Source organism: Ursus americanus, chromosome 1 (assembly GCF_024610735.1).
Source record: "Ursus americanus isolate L20-20 chromosome 1, mUrsAme1.1.p, whole genome shotgun sequence".
NCBI lineage: Eukaryota > Metazoa > Chordata > Mammalia > Carnivora > Ursidae > Ursus > Ursus americanus.
The window spans coordinates 38,258,525-38,277,792 of NC_142127.1; the positions used below are offsets into that span (position 1 = coordinate 38,258,525).

At 37.9% G+C, this 19,268-nt stretch overlaps 1 protein-coding gene across 8 annotated transcripts in view; it reads left to right on the plus strand.

Moving 5' to 3' along the window:
• Positions 1-19,268, plus strand: part of PKP4 (plakophilin 4) — a 236,160-nt gene that overhangs the window by 172,874 nt on the left and 44,018 nt on the right. For 4 of the 8 annotated variants that reach the window (XM_087860912.1, XM_087860933.1, XM_087860945.1 and 1 more), the window contains exons 5-9: positions 2,832-2,963; positions 3,073-3,263; positions 6,574-7,126; positions 12,249-12,437; positions 14,832-15,055. In XM_087860912.1, the coding sequence (XP_087717038.1) occupies positions 2,832-2,963; positions 3,073-3,263; positions 6,574-7,126; positions 12,249-12,437; positions 14,832-15,055 (1,289 nt within the window). The remainder of the gene's footprint in view (positions 1-2,831; positions 2,964-3,072; positions 3,264-6,573; positions 7,127-12,248; positions 12,438-14,831; positions 15,056-19,268) is intronic. The other 4 variants (XM_087860920.1, XM_087860939.1, XM_087860922.1 and 1 more) reach the window with 3 other exon arrangements.

Below are 19,268 nucleotides of genomic sequence, written 5' to 3' on the forward strand. Positions count from 1 at the left end.
TTGCATTTAAAAGTTTAAGAAACGGGTGTCTGGGTGGCTCGGTTAAGCATCCAAGAGCTTGATTGCGGCTCAGGTCATGATCTCAGAGTTGTGGGATCGAGCCCCACATAGGACTGTGCACCCAGCCAGGGAGTCTGCTTGAGATTCTCTCTCTTCCTCTTCCTCTGCTTCCCTCTTTCTCTCTCAAATAAATAAATCTTTAAAAGTGTAAGAAACAGGTACTAATACTTAGAGAGGGTACATGGTTATATTACTTTCAGGGTAATTTTGTTTATTTCATTTGTTTTTGTGTTTTTTTGGAGATACTAATTCTGTTAATTAGGGTGACTAGTATGGAATCCTGTATCTCACGATTTGTGCTTGCTCTGTTTAAGATTATTTATTTTAAATAGCTTTCCTCAAAGAAGAGTTTAAATGAGCACAATTGTTTGTCACATGATTTGTGAAAAAATGTTCTACTGGATGAGGAGACACAATTGCTGAGGTACAGATTTTTAGGGTGCTTCTTTCTCTTTTCCTATTTAAATACTAGCTCCTAATAGTTTAAAAAAAAAAAAAAGCAGCATACCTGGAACTCTAATGGGTTTTGGTTTCCATGGTGATAAGTTTTCAGCTCCTGACATGGCATGCCACCTAGTGTTTCCAAGCCAAAAGCTTTGATGTATTGGTGTCCCACGTTTTATCTTGTACTAAAGCTGAAGCTAAGAACTATCTAAACCTCTTTTTCTTTTAAAAAATGGTACATTTTCCACGTATGAGAAGACTTGGAGCTACCACAGGGGCGCTGCCATATCTACCACAGGGGCGCTGCCATATCTACCACAGGGGCGCTGCCATGTCTACAGCTGGTCGCCGCTTCGTATTTGATGTGTCAGAGCTCCGTTTTGGATGAAGCCACAGTGGACTGGGGCACAGCCCTGCTGTCAGGCCGTCCCTTGTGTCACTATTCCCCGGCACACCAATTCCACGTAAAACTCTTCTAGCCTAGCAAACTACGGATTTTCCTTAGTCCTTAAGGAAATTCCATCCAGAAGTACTGCATAAGAATGTGTAGAACCGTCGAAACTCGTAACAGAAGACTTACAAATGCAGCAGATCACTCCCCAGGATTATCAGCCTGACAGAGCCTCAGATTCGGGTTTCAGTGTGTATCGGGGAAACCATATACAATCTGTAATCTTTATTGAAATTCCAAACTTAGGAATTCAGAACTGTCACAGAACTCTACCACCTAGAAGTGTACTGTCAAATAATAAATCAGGAGACAGGTCATTAAAAACCTATATTAAGAATGTCTGTGAATCTTTCTGGAGGCTAGGAAACAAAACCTTGGATTGAATTCAGCGTCAAGCTAAAGGTTTAGAATGCAGTGGGGCTCCAGGCTCTCCTATAAAACTTGTATTCGCTTTCCAAACTAGCTTGATCAGCAATGCCTACAAGTTTTACTTTGCTTTACATAGATAAAACTTTATTGAACGTAATAAAGCCATAACACAGAGCCAGGCGTGAATCAGCACTCAATAAAGAGAAGGTGCTCTTCTTAGTGGGAATTTGTTTGACAAATATTTACCAGTCACCTACTATGTACAATGTACCTATCCTCGGCACTGAGGAAGTAACAGTAAACAGACGAGACCAAAGTCCCTGCTCACACTGAGCTTATACTCTCATGGCGAGAGAGTTTAAGCGTGGTGAAGAAGGGGCGAGCTTTACTTCCTATAGGAAATTTTTCCTAGGCTTCTTTCCCGCAGATGCTCCCTGTGTCTGACGCACACACCTATCTTTTCCCATAGCTGCATTCTTCGGGCCTTAATATAATAGTTCAAGGAAGAAATTCAGAAAGGAAGGACAAATGAAAACATTGAAATTCTTAGGATTATACGTTGGACTCAAAATGTGATTCGGACTTTGTGTAAATCTTTGAAGAGAGAGTGAAGCAGCATTCCTGAAAAAAATGTTTCTTAGCAACCTGAGGGTTAAATTTGAGGAAAGAGACTTCTGAAGATAATCAGCACATGAGCAAATGTATTTTGAAGAAATAGAAGAGGTCACATTTGAATGGAAATGGGGAAAGCAGTGATTTACACCACCTCAACTTACAGCATACAAAACAGACGTGGGAGATAGGAAAGGGGGTAAATAGTTTTGTTTTTAAGATCAAGATGGCAAAATGATACAGTTGAAAGTAAAGATAATGGGAGAGGTGGATTTGGCTTGAGGAAACAAGGATCAGGTTTAGATTTGTCTATATTGATTCAGAAAAAGACTAAGAGTAAGGTAGGCAAACGGATAAAAAATTAAAATTTCCATCATTTGTAACTATGAAAACACTGTACAGAGTTCCCCTGATTGTAAATATCATGAAATAAAACATAAAAACCTAACTCTACCTTCGGAGATTTCATTACCAAGCTCAATAATATAAACACCATGCAAGTTTTTATTTCAAACATTTGGAGGTATGGAAGATCTTTTATTAAACACTTAGCCACTTTACCCAGAGTCTTCCTCTTGGAGAAAGACACCTGAGAGGTGAGTTTTCCAAGGAGGAACAAGGTCAGTTTTCAGATTTTGATTTCATATAATATATAAGTTAACTTGGTGTGGTAATCAGGCTGAAAAATTGTCATAAAATTTAGAAAAATATATTAATAAAATGAGTATATGGAACACTTTCATAGAGGAAAGAGTCTAAATGATTATGCAGTTTACAATGAAAATAGTCTTGTATTAACATATAGATTATAAGAAGTTACAAATATCTGAACCTGTGTAGCAAGTTTTTATGTAATACTGTCATGATTTAGCTGATTAAACTTATCTTCTTACAGATGTGCCAAATACTGGTGTAAACAAACCTAGAGTTTCTGACGCTGTCCACCCCAACAACTATCTCATCAGGACAGAGCCAGAACAGGGGACCCTCTATTCACCAGAACAGACATCTCTCCATGAAAGTGAGGGTCTGTTGTATTATCTTTTAAGTATCGATTTGCTTTTAATTTGTGCTATTTGAAAATGAGCATCGGAAGTGTAAAATAAAGATATTTCCTGCTGGTTTCATTCCTGCAGGATCATTGGGCAACTCAAGAAGTTCAACACAAATGAATTCTTATTCTGACAGTGGATACCAGGAAGCAGGGAGTTTCCACAACAGCCAGAATTTGAGTAAAGCAGAAAACAGACCGCAGCATTCATTCATAGGCTCAACTAATAACCATTTGGTGAGGAATTCAAGAGCTGAAGGACAAACACTGGTTCAGGTAAGCCAAGCACATCAAGATCCCTGTGAAGAAATACCCTCCTAACTGAATATCTGTTATAAGTATTCTTTATTAGATGTAAAACCAATATGTACAAATTTGATCTTATAGAATGGACAAAGTAGCAAAATCATTTTAATGCTATTCAGGTCTGTGATATTTTTTAAAAAGAACTTTTAGGAATTATTTATTAGCTCATATGAACAAATTCTGATAAACTCCAGATACAGGAGAGTATTCTTTTAGAAGAAGCAAGTTAGGCATGAGAGGAAGAGTCCAGGGCGGGGGTATGAGAAAACTGGGTGGAATGTTCTAGTCCCTTAGGGGTTGTGCATTCCTAAAAATACTAGAGCTACAATATGTTCTGAAGAGTCCTAGAGGCTCTTCCCACACCTCAACAAATGGGATTGGCCTGTTCTAACCAAAGCGTTTTGCCTTCACCTTTGGAATTGTTCCCTGATATCACGTTTCTTTGTTAGAATGTAGATATCTGGGACACCTGGGTGGCTCAGTTGGTTAAAGGTCTACCTTCAGCTCAGGTCACGATCCCAGGGTCCTGGGATTGAGTCCCGTGTCAGGCTCCTTGCTTGGCGAGGAGCCTGCTTCTCCCTCCACCTGCTGATACTTGTGCGTGTGCTCTCTCTGACAAGTAAATAAATTTTAAAAATCTTAAGAAAAAAAAAAAAGAATGTAGATATTCATGCCTATAGAAAGTTACCATATACAAGTATAACCATTCTGTTAAGTTAGGATTTTCTAACTTGTTGGTCAAAAAAAAAATAAGATGGCGTGTGTATATATTTACAAAAACTCCTTAGCTCCTCACTCATTCCCACCTTGTTCACATCAGTCCACTAGCATGGGCCAGAATTAATGGAAGCAGTAGGATCCAGAGTGGCAGTAACTAGTGAGGAAAACAGTCTGTCCAAGTACCCCGGTGATTTCTCTGGAGCTGAAAAATGGCAAGATCATCAAACAAGTTAGGTGGACACTCATCCTCCCATAATGGAATAGAGGAAACCCTGCAGGTAGCACTGCAGTGGGCCAGGCTTCCCGCGCCAAAGGAGGAGCGCAAGAGGGCTTTGGCACTTTGGCTCAACAATGTAGAAGAAATTTTTAAGTAATGAGAAACATTTCTATATTAAAACAAACAAAAATATAGTGCACGAATCTTTTTTTCTCCAGTCGTCCTGCGCCTAGTGCATGGATTTTTAAGCCAAGCTGCACCTCCAGTCCTTAGAGTATACATTTATTTCTTTGCCGGTAGGGATGCTTTTATGGGAAAGTTCGAGAAGCTTTGGACTAAGTGCTACAGGAGTTTTATCTGCTTGGGTGAATTTTTATGTCAGCTGGTTTGAAGTCACGCTTTAGAATAATAATTATCTTAACTACAGAAATTGCTTTTTTTCCCCTAAAAGTGGGCGTGTTACCTCTGTTTTCCCCCTCAACTTAGTAAGTTGGTTTTGTTCCTAGAGCTGAAGAAGTAGGTTGCAGGGGGGTCTCTAAAATCTCTTGATTTGCATGTAGTCTGGGCAACACATTTCTAGCTCTTGGACCAAGTATCCCATTTTGGTAGTAAACCGCTCATATGTGAGATCTTCTTTACTTATTTTTAACACTATTTCTAGACCTCGAGCACAGATTTTAATTTTCCAACTGTCCACTGATTTGCAGACTCCCTCTTTCTTGCCTTATTGTTTTATTTACAGCTGCTTTCCCACCCTGATCTTCTCTCCATGGCTGTTGCCTTCCCAGAGTTGTTGAGTTTGAGCACGCGTAGGTCTCCAAGCAGGGGTTTCAGCTAGTCCACTTGCTTGTGATGCGTGGAGTCAAAGCAGTCTTCCTCTTAATGATATCTAAGAGTGTACAAAGTCCTTGCCTTATTCCTGGTTGTTCTCTTAGGGCCCTAACTAAAAGTGAAAGGGGCTTGGCAGGAACTGTACTCCAGCAGCCTGGTCCTGGGCTTGTAGCTCCGTGCCCTACTGTCAGATCCTATGCCTGTTTCTCTCAGGCTAGTGCCCCAGTCCAGCCACCATCCCTCATTGTGCTGCATCAAGAAAGGCATCTGAGACCTAGTGTTTACAGGAGTCTACAGATTCTTAGAAGGACCAGCCATGGCAGAAATGTTCTTCATTTCCCATTCTAGTCTTTTCCAGCTGGCTAGCCAAGAACCCACCAGAGACTTTGAGCACTCCTCCTGCTGCAGCAGATTTTGGGGTACTTTTTTGCATCTCTTTTAATCCACCAGCTAAAGATAAGAGTTCATAGATCAAAGGAGGTAGAAAGAAATGGCCAAAATCACTAGGAGCCACACTTGAGCTAAAAGAAGAGAGAAATTTGGCTGGAGCACCTTTGCAACCAAGCTGTCCCTTGAGAGTAGCTTCATGGAGGAGAGCTTTGGACCCCAGACCCTATCCAAACATTCATTTATTCCACATTGAGAGAACACATTCCTTTTGTCAATGGGGGCAGTCCATAAAGATGAATAAATTATAGACACTCCTCTAGCTACATTTAGATTGGCGCATTCAAATTTTGTCTTGTCTTGTTTTGTTTTTTACATAAATGCATTACCTTGGCCAAAGTTTGACTCACAGGGCACAAAATAAGTATATTGTTCCAGTGACCCTTTCCACTTGCAATATGGTACTTTTTTATTGTAGTATAATTATAGTGTTATATTAGTTTTAGGTATACCATATAGCAATTCAACAATTCTGTGTATTACTCAGTGCTCCTCACTGTAAGTGTTTTCTTAATTCCTTTTATCTATTTCACCCCTCCACCCACCCGCCTCCCCTCTGGCAACCACCAGTCTGTTCTCTGTATTTAGAAGTCGGTTTTTTCTTCCTTTGTCTCTCTTTTTCTTTGTTTCTTCCTTTGTTTTGTTTCTTAAATTCCACATATGAGTGAAATCATATGGTATTTGTCTTTGTCTTATTTCACTTAGCATTATATCCTCTAGATCCATCCATGTTGTTGCAAATGACAATAAAACATTTTATCTGTTATGAAAAATGCATAGGCAAAAGGGTAAAAAATATAAAGACAAAAGAAAAAGGAATATTAAGTATTCTTCATTTCGCTCTTGTTGATTTTAGTATTCTGAAGGGGAAAAGGTAGAGGTTAAACTACCAAGAAAAGGTAGACCAAGTAAAGCACAGTAAGGACAAATATCCAGCTCTAAAGCATAAAAAGGAAAAAATAGTGAAAAACGTTCTTTAGTGAGCTGTGTGCATTTTTTTTCTGTAATGACAGTGGACGCAAAACCCTGGATAAACCCATTCTCTTTTCTCCCCCCTTTCATCAGCCATCAGTAGCCAATCGGGCCATGAGAAGAGTTAGTTCAGTTCCATCTAGAGCACAGTCTCCTTCTTATGTTATCAGCACAGGCGTGTCTCCTTCAAGGGGGTCACTGAGAACTTCTCTGGGTAGTGGATTTGGCTCTCCGTCAGTGACCGACTCCCGACCACTGAACCCCAGTGCGTATTCCTCCACCACATTACCTGCTCAGCGGGCAGCCTCTCCGTACTCTGCACAGAGACCCGCCTCCCCAACAGCTGTACGGCGGATTGGGTCAGTCACCTCCCGGCAGAGCTCCAATCCCAACGGACCAACCCCTCAGTACCAAACTACCACAAGAGTAGGGTCCCCACTGACCCTGATGGATGCACAGACTCGAGTAGCTTCCCCATCCCAAGGCCAGGTGGGGTCGTCGTCCCCCAAACGCTCAGGGATGACCGCCGTACCACAACATCTGGGACCTTCACTGCAAAGGACTGTTCACGACATGGAACAATTTGGACAGCAGCAGTATGAAATTTATGAAAGAATGGTTCCACCTCGGCCAGACAGCCTGACAGGTGAGTGCAAAGTGACAGCACTACATAAAGCCCGGGGAGGAAGCCTTCCGTGCGATCATCGCTGAAACAGAGCATGATAAAGTGGGAAAAGCTAATGTTTTTACCTCAAAGTTTACATTGCTGAAGTCAGGCTGACTTGTCTTTCAGGTGCTATAATTCTTAATGCATGAAACTATATATATTTTTATCAACCAGAAATTTTTACAGGGAATACGTTCTTCCCCCTCCCAATATTAGGGTATGAAAATTATGTTTTTGCATTTTAGAAGCACTGGTTAGAGTTCTAAGCTGTTTGTTGGGTTTTGTTTTTGTTTTTTAATGAAAGATTTTTTACCAGCTAAGCTCACCCATATCCAAACCCCTAAGTTACGTTAAAAGACGGTATCAGAATATCTCTTTAAATATTTAGCCTTTTTTAAAAGAAATGCTTTAATGGTATAGAATATGGAATTTTCTCATGTACTGCCTTGCTTTTAGCTTCCCAATGGGAAATTCACAAAGCTCTTATGATTACCTTCAAATGCCACTTGGATTAAATCAGAAAGACACCAGCAAGGTGCCTAATATTACAGCCATTTTCTTCTGGGTCTTTTCATGGAGGGTTTCCCACATAATGTATAGACATTGTTCTTTTTATCAAGTTGAAATTTATCTTTAGTTAGTGTTTTAAATTACAGTGTTTTAAAGTAACCGATAAGAAAATATGAAATGCGAAGTGAAAATCTCAAGCTCCTCTACCCTCAACCAGTCCCACTCACCAGTGTATGTATCTGTGTTTACATATATAAGTATATATATTACATACAAATGGGCACACATTGCGTTTTATACTGATGGGAATTCTATTATATATTTATATACCTTATACATCTGTAAATATGTGTTATATATATATATATATATATCTTTTTTTAATATGTCTGAAAGCTCCATGTTGTCAATGGATGCCGAGGACCCCATTTTTATAGATGTATTGTAATTTATTTAATCTCTTCCTTATTAATGGACATTTAAGTGGTTTTTTCATTTTTAGATATTAGAGACAACAATGCAATATATATTGATCTACCTTGTTCTTACGTATTTTGTACGTAGATACTAAGATAACTATGGGATCTATTTCTTAAAGTAAAATTGCTGAGTCAAAATATGTGCTTATTTGTTCTTAAAGAAGTACTGTCATACCTCCTGCCTTTCAGAAAAACTGCATTAGTTTTGAGCATATCTGTCCTCCTAGACCTTCACTAGCACTGCATGTTGCCAGTGCTGCATCTTTGCCAGTGGGGTAGGTTAAGAGCTGCATTGTAATTTTTTAAATGCCCTTAACTGAGCCACGACTGAGATTGAAGATCATACATGTTTGTCAGCCATTTTATTTCTTTTCTGCAAACCACAAATTTAGGATTTTTGTCTGTTTGTATAACTTGTAATAGCTTTTTATATTTGAAGTAAATTAGCTTCTTGTACTTCTCAAGTATCTTTTTCCTTTTTGTAACCTTTGACTTTGTTTTTGGTATTTCTTACTCAAGTTTATAATATTTTGTGTAGTAAAATCAATATCTTTTCCTTATGGCTTCTGAGAAAGGTAATCTTTTTGAGATTTTCTAATTGAATAATTTTGCATGAAGAATTAATACTGAACTAGAATTTGAACTCAGAGAAAGTCCTAGTAGAGAAACCACCTCTTTTTCATTCAATCATCAGAGGAGAGTACTTGGCTTAGATATTTTCAAGCATGCCTCTGAAAGTCTGCAGCAAAGTGAGGTGGGAATCATTTATGAAATTCTGTCTCTCAAGGAAACCTTGAAAGATAAATGGTTCTGAGGATTTCTGTATTCCCCCCTGTGTATGTATAGAATAACTATGCAGAAATCTATGTTTGCAAAAGAGTGAAGTAGAAACCCAAGAAAGGAAGTGAGCACATAAATTACTGTCTATGTTTAACCCTGAGATGGATGATCTCCTATGGTTTAAAAAACCTGCCTTTTGACATTGCAGGTGAAATTAGACTTTGTTTCAGGAGAAAAAAAGCAGACCTAAGCCTATCACAAGTTTTTTTTTGCCCCTAGTCTACTACAATCCTCAAAAGAAGCAAAGCGTTTCCTTATATAAAGGGTCTAGGGAAGCTTCGCATCTCATCATCTACCTGCCTACTTATTCTGAATGCGGACCCTATTTTGTGAATTCCTTTATTTATTCTTACTTCAGAAAGTATTGTGCTTGTCACGATATTTCCTATGGTTCTTGATTTCAAAGGATGAATAGCCTTCTAATTGATAAGCCCGAAGCAATATTTTGTAATAGATTCAGACACTTGGATATTTGATGATCATAATTTAAGTGATGATACAATATGTGTATAAATTACTTCTGACATCTTTGTAGAAAAATACCATGCCCTAAAATACTCATTTCAGTAAAATCATAGCATGTCAAGAAAAGTTTTGAGAATCCAAAGAATACTGTTTGGGAGAAAAATTTATGCTTATTTCCAATGTCTTAAATATAAAGATTTTAAATCACAGGGAATATGTCATTGTGATAGGTAAACTAGTATGTATTTGTGGAATCACAAATAGAAACTATTGTATAGGTAAATAATATTGCAGAAGATCAGTGTTTTCATTATGTGGAGGGGGAGATAAGGCTATTAAAAATTAATTTGTGTGAATACTTCTGGAAAAATTATTTCTAGTAACAATTATAGAAGATAATTACTTGTCTTCCAATTTAAAAGATACTAAATTTTGGTGGACTTTCTACATATAATCATTTTACTTATTCTATAGGGACTGTGTAATTTTTTTTATTTTTTTAAATGTAAATCTGTAGGACTGTATTTTGTTTGCATGCATGAGTAGGTGAACAAAAATAGTAACCATCATTGTTATGTTCTTCACAACAATTTCTAAAATCAAAAAGTACTATATTTCACTCTAAATCTAAGGCTTTTATTTCCCATTGTAGTCTGTCACATATAGTAATTTCATCTCACTAATAATCTTATAACAAGTGGAATATTTGCTAGATGCTTTTTAGAGTTACCAACAAGCTTATTTTGTTACCTTTCCCATGAAATTATAGTAAATATGTACGAATATTTATAAATCCTATCCTGCATGGTTTCCAATGAAGAATCTAGCCGGATCCTTGCACAGGGGACTGTGACATTCTGAGAATGCTGCAGAACGCTCCGGTCTTACTTCACATGACCGTGGCGGGCGGTGGGCGGCACGGTGGCTCAGCTGCCTTCAGGAGCATCCGCGCTCGGCTTGCGGTGCCAAGTGTTGAGTGATCTACAGACTCCCACGGCAAATGACGAGTGTTTGTGGCTCTGCCGAGTGTTAACATAGTACCTTGTGTTGAAAAGATTACCAAGGACCAGGTCCATTTACCTGCCCACTTCATATCACCATTAACAAATATAATGCCTGCACCTTTATTCAGAGTACTCATGGGTTCCATAGAGAAACGGAGCTTTCCTCTGCTAAGAGGAATGAGAAATCGCCAAGTGAATAAAAAGCGGAAATCCCCAAATGAAAACTCTACAGTAACGATCATAATATCATCTTTAGAGTTATATTGGCTTCCATGTCTTCCTGGTGGGCTGACGTGGCCCTTTAATTCTCTGCTCATGGAGGGCTTTGCCAAGTTCAAGTTTTCTCACACCATGTCTCCTTGAACCTTGAGGGTTAGCTGTGTCCAGTGTTGGGTGTTTCCTCTCAGCCCTACCAGGAAGCAGTTCTCTGATGGAGATGAATCACATTTCTTTTGAGGCTCTCAGTTTCCTTGGTTTTGAAATGAGTTTTGGCCAGATAATCTCCCGATTATATGATCTTCATTTTAGCAAGTGGAGAGCCGTAGCCAAAACCTACATTGGTTCATTTAGTTTCTTCCCATGTTACATTGCTGTCCAGGGTAGGTAATAATCATTCATCTCAGACGCTCTACGTATTAAGCTTTCTTGCCACTCCTCAGTAAGCAACAGTATCACTCACGTTCAGGCCCATTTGTTTTTAGTTCCGATATGATTAACTGAGCTAATAGGAGGTGAATGATCCTATCTTTCTGTAATTAGTTACTGTGTTAATTATTTGCAATCTTTTAAAAAGCAAGTAAGTGCTGACGTCAGATATGTTTGTGCTTTCTCTTGCTCAAATTTGGAATTGTAACCTTATTCTTACCAAGTGAGAGATTTTACTTACTAATAATGACAAATCACAAACTTCAGAGTATCATGATATTGAATGTACTAATTCACTTTCTTTAGGAAAATAAAATGTTTGGGTTTAAAATGTACTTTTTTATCTCAAGTCCCATTTTAAAAATGTTGACTTTCTAGTTACTAGCAATTTGAATGAAAGAGAATTTCAAATGATTTAATACTAATGTACTAACTTTGTACTTTTCCTTTGCACTAGAAGGAAGGTAAACAAGAAGCTGGCATGTGGGTTCCTGCAAAAGCAACTATGTTAAAAAAAAATACAGTAACAACAAATAGTAATATAATACCTCATAATACTTAACAAATGTTCTTAGTTCACTGATAATATTCTAAATTTTGTAACATGAAATTTTATGTTTTCCTGTAAAAATCATGGGTGAATAGAGACATATTTCAAAAGTGTCCTTGAACATCAGCCTTTACTAAGCACTATTATGTAGACATTGTCTTCGATGTTGAGATTTAAGAGGTGTGGGACATAGTGGGCCCTGCCTGCAAAGAGCTGGTAGTCCAGTTCTGTAGAGCAGCAAAGAGAAAGGCATGAACCACTGCTCTTACGTTTTAACAATGAAAATTGTGTAACAGTAGAAGAGGGCATTCTCTTTTTGGTCACCCTGCTAAAAGAGCTTACAGTTGGGGAACGAATTTCTGAGTATCAAACCATCTAATAATTTCTTATTTTTTCTTACAAAATTTACCTTTATCTGACTGCCAGAGAAAGTTTGCCTCTAAAAATATACATGGTATCCTTTTCATATCTGGCATCCTCCTTTTGTGAAACTCAGTAGGTTTGGTGTTTAGACTTAACATTTAGTCCTGTTGGTAAGGTCTTATTAAGGCTTTTAACCTCACCAGGGTTTTCTCAATTTCTTAATGATGTCATTTTCCTGCCTCTAGGCTTACGGAGTTCCTATGCTAGTCAGCATAGCCAGCTTGGGCAAGACCTTCGTTCAGCTGTGTCTCCTGACTTGCACATCACTCCTATATATGAGGGGAGGACCTATTACAGCCCAGTGTACCGCAGCCCAAACCATGGGACCGTGGAGCTCCAAGGATCACAGACAGCACTGTACCGCACAGGCTCAGGTGGGCCTCAGCACAGTTCAGCTCAGTTCCCAAATGCACGGGCCCAAGAACAGGAAGATTTTTATTGAGATTGGGTGACCCTTACTAATGAAATCATGTTGCCCATTTGGTTGTCAGATAAGCAGCTGTGACAACTGATCGATAAACAGTAAAACAGAAGTTCGTGTTGTACCTATTTATAGGTGATATATTTTTTAACCTTAGTTTAATCTAATCAATGAACATGGTGATTATACTGTTAATTCACAAATAAGTTTGTAGAGCTATAAATCTGACTCTCCTTGGGTTCAAAACATAGCAGATATAGACAGGAAAACCTTTGTTGGAATATTCCTTTGTGATTTTTGTTGCCTGGAATGTGTATTTAGAGAAGATCCCTTTATGAGTTATTTACCTATCTTTGATTTAGCATGTATGCAGCCCAAGTGCATTTCACATTACTTCTTTTTAGATGCTAGATTTCCTCTGAATGTCTAAGTGTAGAATGTGAAATAATATTCCTTATGATGGACCCAGTCTGGGACAGAATACAATAACTGCATTTATAAAAATAGGGAGCTATTGCATCGCACCCTTGCACCCCCACTGTCACATTTATGCCACACTATAGTGGCTGATAGAGCAGAAGCTATAGCCCATGGCCATGTGAGCTGCCAGACTGGGCTGCGGGTCTGGCTCCTGGAATCCCAAGAGGCCCTTCCTTTTTTTTTTTTTTTCTTTTTTTTTAAGAGTTGGTACAGGGGTGTCTGGGTGGCTCCATTGGTTGGGCATCCCACTCATGGTTTCAGCTCAGGTCATGATCTCAGGGTTGTGGGATCAAGCCCCTCATACGGCTCCACACTCAGCTCAGAGTCTGCTGGAGATTCTCTCCCTCTGCTCTTCCCCCTGCTCACTCTCTCTCTCTCTCAAATAAATAAATAAAATATTTAAAAAGCAAAAGAGATAGGACAGATTTATTAACATGCCCACACTGATAACCCCATAAAGGCATAGCTCTGGGAGGCATACCTCCCAGAACACCAGGAGAGAGGAGACTGTATCTGAATTGACTCTTTGCCAAACACTGATAACTTGGTCTGCTGCAGGATTTTTCTTCTAATAAAGTGTACCAATTTTTAATAGATATCAGTGAAGAAATATTGTGCTTATTATGTTCTGTAAATTGAGGAATTTTTTTTTAAGATCTAATTGGCTTTATTAAGTGATTGGTAATTTAGCATCCTATCAAGCAAGTAGAAGAAAGCTCCCAAGGAATTTCTTTCATAGGCTTAAGAAATAAATAGTGTTGGGGCGCCTGGGTGGCACAGCGGTTAAGCGTCTGCCTTCGGCTCAGGGCGTGATCCCGGCGTTATGGGATCGAGCCCCACATCAGGCTCCTCTGCTATGAGCCTGCTTCTTCCTCTCCCACTCCCCCTGCTTGTGTTCCCTCTCTCGCTGGCTGTCTCTATCTCTGTCAAATAAATAAATAAAATCTTAAAAAAAAAAAAAGAAATAGTGTTATTAAAATCATTTCATTGTGGAAAGAATATGTCTGTGGTCATTGGAGAGATACCTTCTGCAATAATTAAGAAAGAACTCTTAAATACAGTGTACAGTACCTTTATACATACCATCGTGCAAAAATTTCGGGGAGTAGCTGTAGAAGAATTTGATACATCAGTCTTACTCCTCATGAAGTAAATTTTCCAGTATTATCAAAATCCAAAGGTCTATAAATAAAATGCATATCAAAACGAGTAACCTGTGTACGCTACGTGTTCGAAGTTTGATGATCTCGATTATCTACAGATTTGAATAATTGTTTTATATTGCTAAAATGAAATTATGTCATTTTACCATTTATTTCTCAAATTAGTTTCTTTTCTATATTTCCCTTGCACTTTTGTTACTCAATCTTAATAAACATAGTAAGCTCAATCATGTAAGAAGATTAATAGTTTTATTTTTGCTCTTTTTTTTTTTTTTTAAAGATTTTATTTATTTATTCGACAGAGAGAGAGACAGCCAGGGAGAGAGGGAACACAAGCAGGGGGAGTGGGAGAGGAAGAAGCAGGCTCATAGAGGAAGAGCCTGACGTGGGGCTCGATCCCAGAACTCTGGGATCACGCCCTGAGCCGAAGGCAGACGCTTAACCGCTGTGCCACCCAGGCGCCCCTATTTTTGCTCTTTTCTGCTAATAAAACTGACATATTGTTTGTGTATATTAACAACCTAAGTGCCTTTTTAGCACTAATGAGCTAGATTGGTAAAATCTAAATTGGTAATACTGGTAAAATCTTTAAAGCAATTTATGTAATTGTTAAAAACTATAACCCTTCTTAAAAGTAGTTTTACTTTGAAAAGTATCACCTTGTGGAGAATATACTGATCATTTTTAAAATGTTGATTTTCTAGTAGGTGTTGGAAATCTGCAAAGGACATCCAGCCAACGAAGCACCCTTACATACCAAAGAAATAATTATGCTCTGAACACAACAGCTACCTACGCGGAACCCTACAGGCCAATACAGTACCGAGTGCAAGAGTGCAATTATAACAGGCTTCAGCACGCAGTGCCAGCCGATGATGGTACCACAAGATCCCCGTCAATAGACAGCATTCAGAAAGACCCGAGGCAAGTACTGGTCATGAATCTCCAGAATGCTACCGTATCACAGGCATCAGCGTTCCTTCACTCGGGCTTTTTTTCAAGTTGCCAAGTCTATTATACTATCAGTTAACTCCTTATCTCTAGTATTTCCAGTTGTATTTTAGCACTGTTGGTCATTGAGGTTAGTTTCATTTTAAAGATAGATTCCTTCTTTCAGTGCTTTAATAATGAGTTAGAGAAGGCACAGGTCTGCGTGAGTATCTGCAGCATTCATTGCTGACATACTTCGGCAAGACAACTCCCTGGGATAGCCTCTTAGTCTGAATTATACAAAAGATTTTAAAGGATCATTTTAACCCTTTTCCTGTATCCTGACTGACTCTTTAGATAAGGGCTTCAGAAAAAATATATGGCGTTTTAAACTGGAAAAGACCAGTGTTGTGTACATTTTGAATCCTACTGGTCAATGCTGTGTTGTGCTTTTATTAACTATTAACTTCTGCCATTTAGGAGAAAATAGTTTACAAGAAATTCTCATATTTCATAAGCAAAAAATATTTGGCCAATAATACACGTTTCCTCCTTTTACTTTTATTTGGCCGTGTAGAAAGCATGTTTTATTAAGATAAGTATGAGTCATTTAGTACTTGATTGATTTTGAAAAATAGCCTCATCTGTAATGAAAGCTATTTGAAATATTCAGGAAATAAAAAAGATATGAACTGAAAGAGAGTTTTAATTTCTGAAAGAGTGGAATTATTGCTAAATTTTAAGCAGCTTGAGTATTATATGAAGGCATATATTAGCAAGATTTCATTCACTCTTTGCCTACAAATCGTTGTTTTACTAGAAAATTGTTATAATTATCAATTCATTTTTAGCAACCTACCAACTTATTCTAATGAATGTGAATTAAAAACACGAGTGAGATATTGCTCATTAAAACAAAATAAAAGTGCTTTTGAGTTGAATGGGAAGCCCACTGCTTCACTAAAACCATTCCACCTAGTCACTCCTTTGCCTAAAGTTCTTCATAGTTCAGACATCCATTTGGTTCTGCTACTCCATGTTCTTGCCATTTCAAGGGTTTTTAAGTAACTTGTCTTCTAGTACCTCCAGTATAATTAAGTAAAAAATACTTTTATATGATTTCATTTTTTAAAACCTCAAAATGACAAAATACTAAGGCACCCTAATAGATGTGGAAATTCCCAAAAGGGTTTTAAATTATAGGCAATTTAGACCAGACCTCGGCTGAACCTGAAGAGAAAAGAATAGCTATCCAGAAAGACAGTGAAGTGTGATTAGAGCTTTGAGCTTAATATATGTCCCTGAAGACTTCAGTTTTGACCTCGGATATGAGTTGATTCACTATAAATAAGGATTTCATGTATGATAATATACTTCAGCTATTCATAGTATGATAATTTTGTAGTCTAATGCATAAAACTGTTATGGCTAGCTTTGATTATGTGAAACTTAACTGATAATGCATTTTGTAAGATGAATAAATGATTATTTTATAATACTAAGTGCATTTATTCTACACAGAACTGGAATCCAGGTGAATCTGAAGTTTAAATATTCAAACCAAAATAAAAAGCTCATGACAGCTTTTAATTTTTAGTTTTGAAAATAGCAAACTTGAGGTAATATTTTTATTCACTTCTAAGCCCACATTCTTTACCATTAATGCTGCATTATAATTAGCCTGAAAAATTTCTTGTAAGACTGAAGCAGTTATTGATGTTTTCTATACAAATGGAAATTTGTGTTGTCTAGTGCAGAAGCAAAGTTTATTAGTAGTATAAGCAACACATCTTAGAAGGAGTAACAAAGTACCTCCTATGGAAAGTGATAGCGACATAAAGAATAAGAACGTTCATGGTATTCCTTTTGAGCACGGCCTAATCTGTGCAAAAGAATTCCATTTACTATTCCTTTGACCTTTATATTGTCAAATATTTTACATCCACATCCATAATAAAACCCATAATATAGTGTTACTACTTTTACTGTAAATATTCAATTATCTTTTACAGAAATTAAGAGAAGTAAGAAACAATGATCTTTACATTCACTTCATGTTTACCACGTATAGTTCTCTTCCTATATGTTCTTACTGTAAATTCAGGTTTCCATCTTGACCTGTTTCCCTTCAACCTAACCCGTCCTTTAGCCTTTCTTGTGTTGCATGTCTGCCAGCAACATTCTCTCAGCTTTAATGTATCTGAAAATGTTTTTATTTAATTCATTTTTAAAGGATATTTTTGCTAGATATAAAATTCAGGATTGATAGGTATGGGTTTTTCCTTTCAGCGCTTTAAAAAATGTCACGCATTGTCTTCAGACCTCCATTGTTTCTGGTGAGAAATCATCATTCTTATTATGTAATATACCTTTTCACTGGCTACCTCTCAAGTTTTTCTCTTTGTCTTTGACTTCCAGCAATTTTACTATGACAGGCCTAGGTATGTGTGGGTTTTTTTCGTTGCTTTGTGTGTGTGTGTGTTTTTGGTTTTTTTTTTTTTTTTGGTTTTGGTTTTTGGTTTTTGGTTTTTGGTTTTTACATTTATCCTTCTTGGGATTCGTGAGAGTCTCTGAATTTTGGTTGATGATTTTTACCAAAACTGGGACATTTTTAACTATTATTGCTTTAAATATTTTTTTCTATTCCAAACTCATTCTCCTCTCCTTCTGGTCTAAGTTGACATTATCCTACATGTTACTAAGGCTATGTTTGTATTTTAAAATCTTTTATTTCTCTATGTTTTTCATATTGGTATTTTTTATTGATCTGTCTTCGTATTTACTGTCTTCTGTAGTCCCCACAATCTGTGGTAAGCCCATCCAGTGAATTTTTTATTTCAGATACTTGAATTTGGTGGGGTTTTTTTTTATAGTTTCCATGTGTCAGAAGACATTCTTCATCTATTCATTCCCTATATGCATCTTCTCCTTTATTTTTTTGAGCACACCTATAATGACCTTTCAGAGTCCTCCTCTGATAATTCCAATATCTGGGTTTTCTCTGGGTCTGTTTGTGTTATTTGGGTGTTTTGTTTTTGTTTTTTGGTTTTTTTACATCTTTATAGGTCACATTTTCCTGTTTCCTTTTATACGTAGCAGTTTTACATCATATGCTAACTATAGTGGATGATCCATTGTTTGAACTCTGCATTCTGTTGTCTCCTGTGAGGGTTCTGAGTTTTGTTGTGGCAGATAAGTAAATTACTGACAGATGCTTTTGATCCTGTCAGGATTGGCTTTGTTCTTCTAGGATGGGTCTGTTTCAGGTTCGTTTTACTCCTAGTGTATTCCTCTACTCTGTGGCATAGTTCTTTGTGGAGACTAAATCCTGGAGTGCTCAAAGAGGTTTGCTCTCTGACTGGGCTGGAGGTCAGCATCACACAGCATATGCTCAGCTCTGTCCTGCAACAGCTACTCCATTGACCTGTAGATGTGTCATGGATCTGTACAGCCCTGCACTCAATTAAGGACTTGTGAGTAATCCTCTTATAGACTCGTAGAATCTCCCCTGCATAGTTTTCTCCTCTCTGGTACCCTGTGACACAGTTCCTAACCACTTTAGCATCCCCAAATTCTGGTCTCTCGCCCTCAGTTCACTAAGTCCATTGCTCTACTTCATGGACTCAGCTTCCTGTGTCATGATTCAAAAAAATGCCCTCAGGCAGAAAGCCAGGGAATATGAGGCTCCTATGATGATTCCTGTCTCTCAGTGATTACATTCATATGTTATCCATTGTCCAGGACCTAAAAACAGTTCCTTCCTACATTTAGTCTGGTCATATAGTTTTGTTTTGTGGAAGTACCAGTTATTCTATCATGGCTGAAAACAGAAGTCTGGGCTTAGGTGTTTTTTTGTTTTTGTTTTTTTTTAATTTAATATAATTTTTTTTTTTCAGTTAGCCGGCATATCGTACATCATTAGTTTTTGATGTAGTGTTCAACGATTCATTAGTTGCATATAACACCCAGTGCTCATCACCACACGGGCTGGGCTTAGGTTTTAATGATGCAAATCCTAGCAGACATTGATGCCATCCAGCCAGCCCATGAAATGATAGCAATCTTTTCAGGGTAAATTTCTGCTGAAAATCAGGATTGGGATTGATGCCAACCAAGCCTAACTGCCCATCTCTAGCTGGAGCCCACCCTTTGTATTATCTGGCCCTCATAGTACCCAAGGATACCAGGAAAGCTGGACCATATCTGTGCCA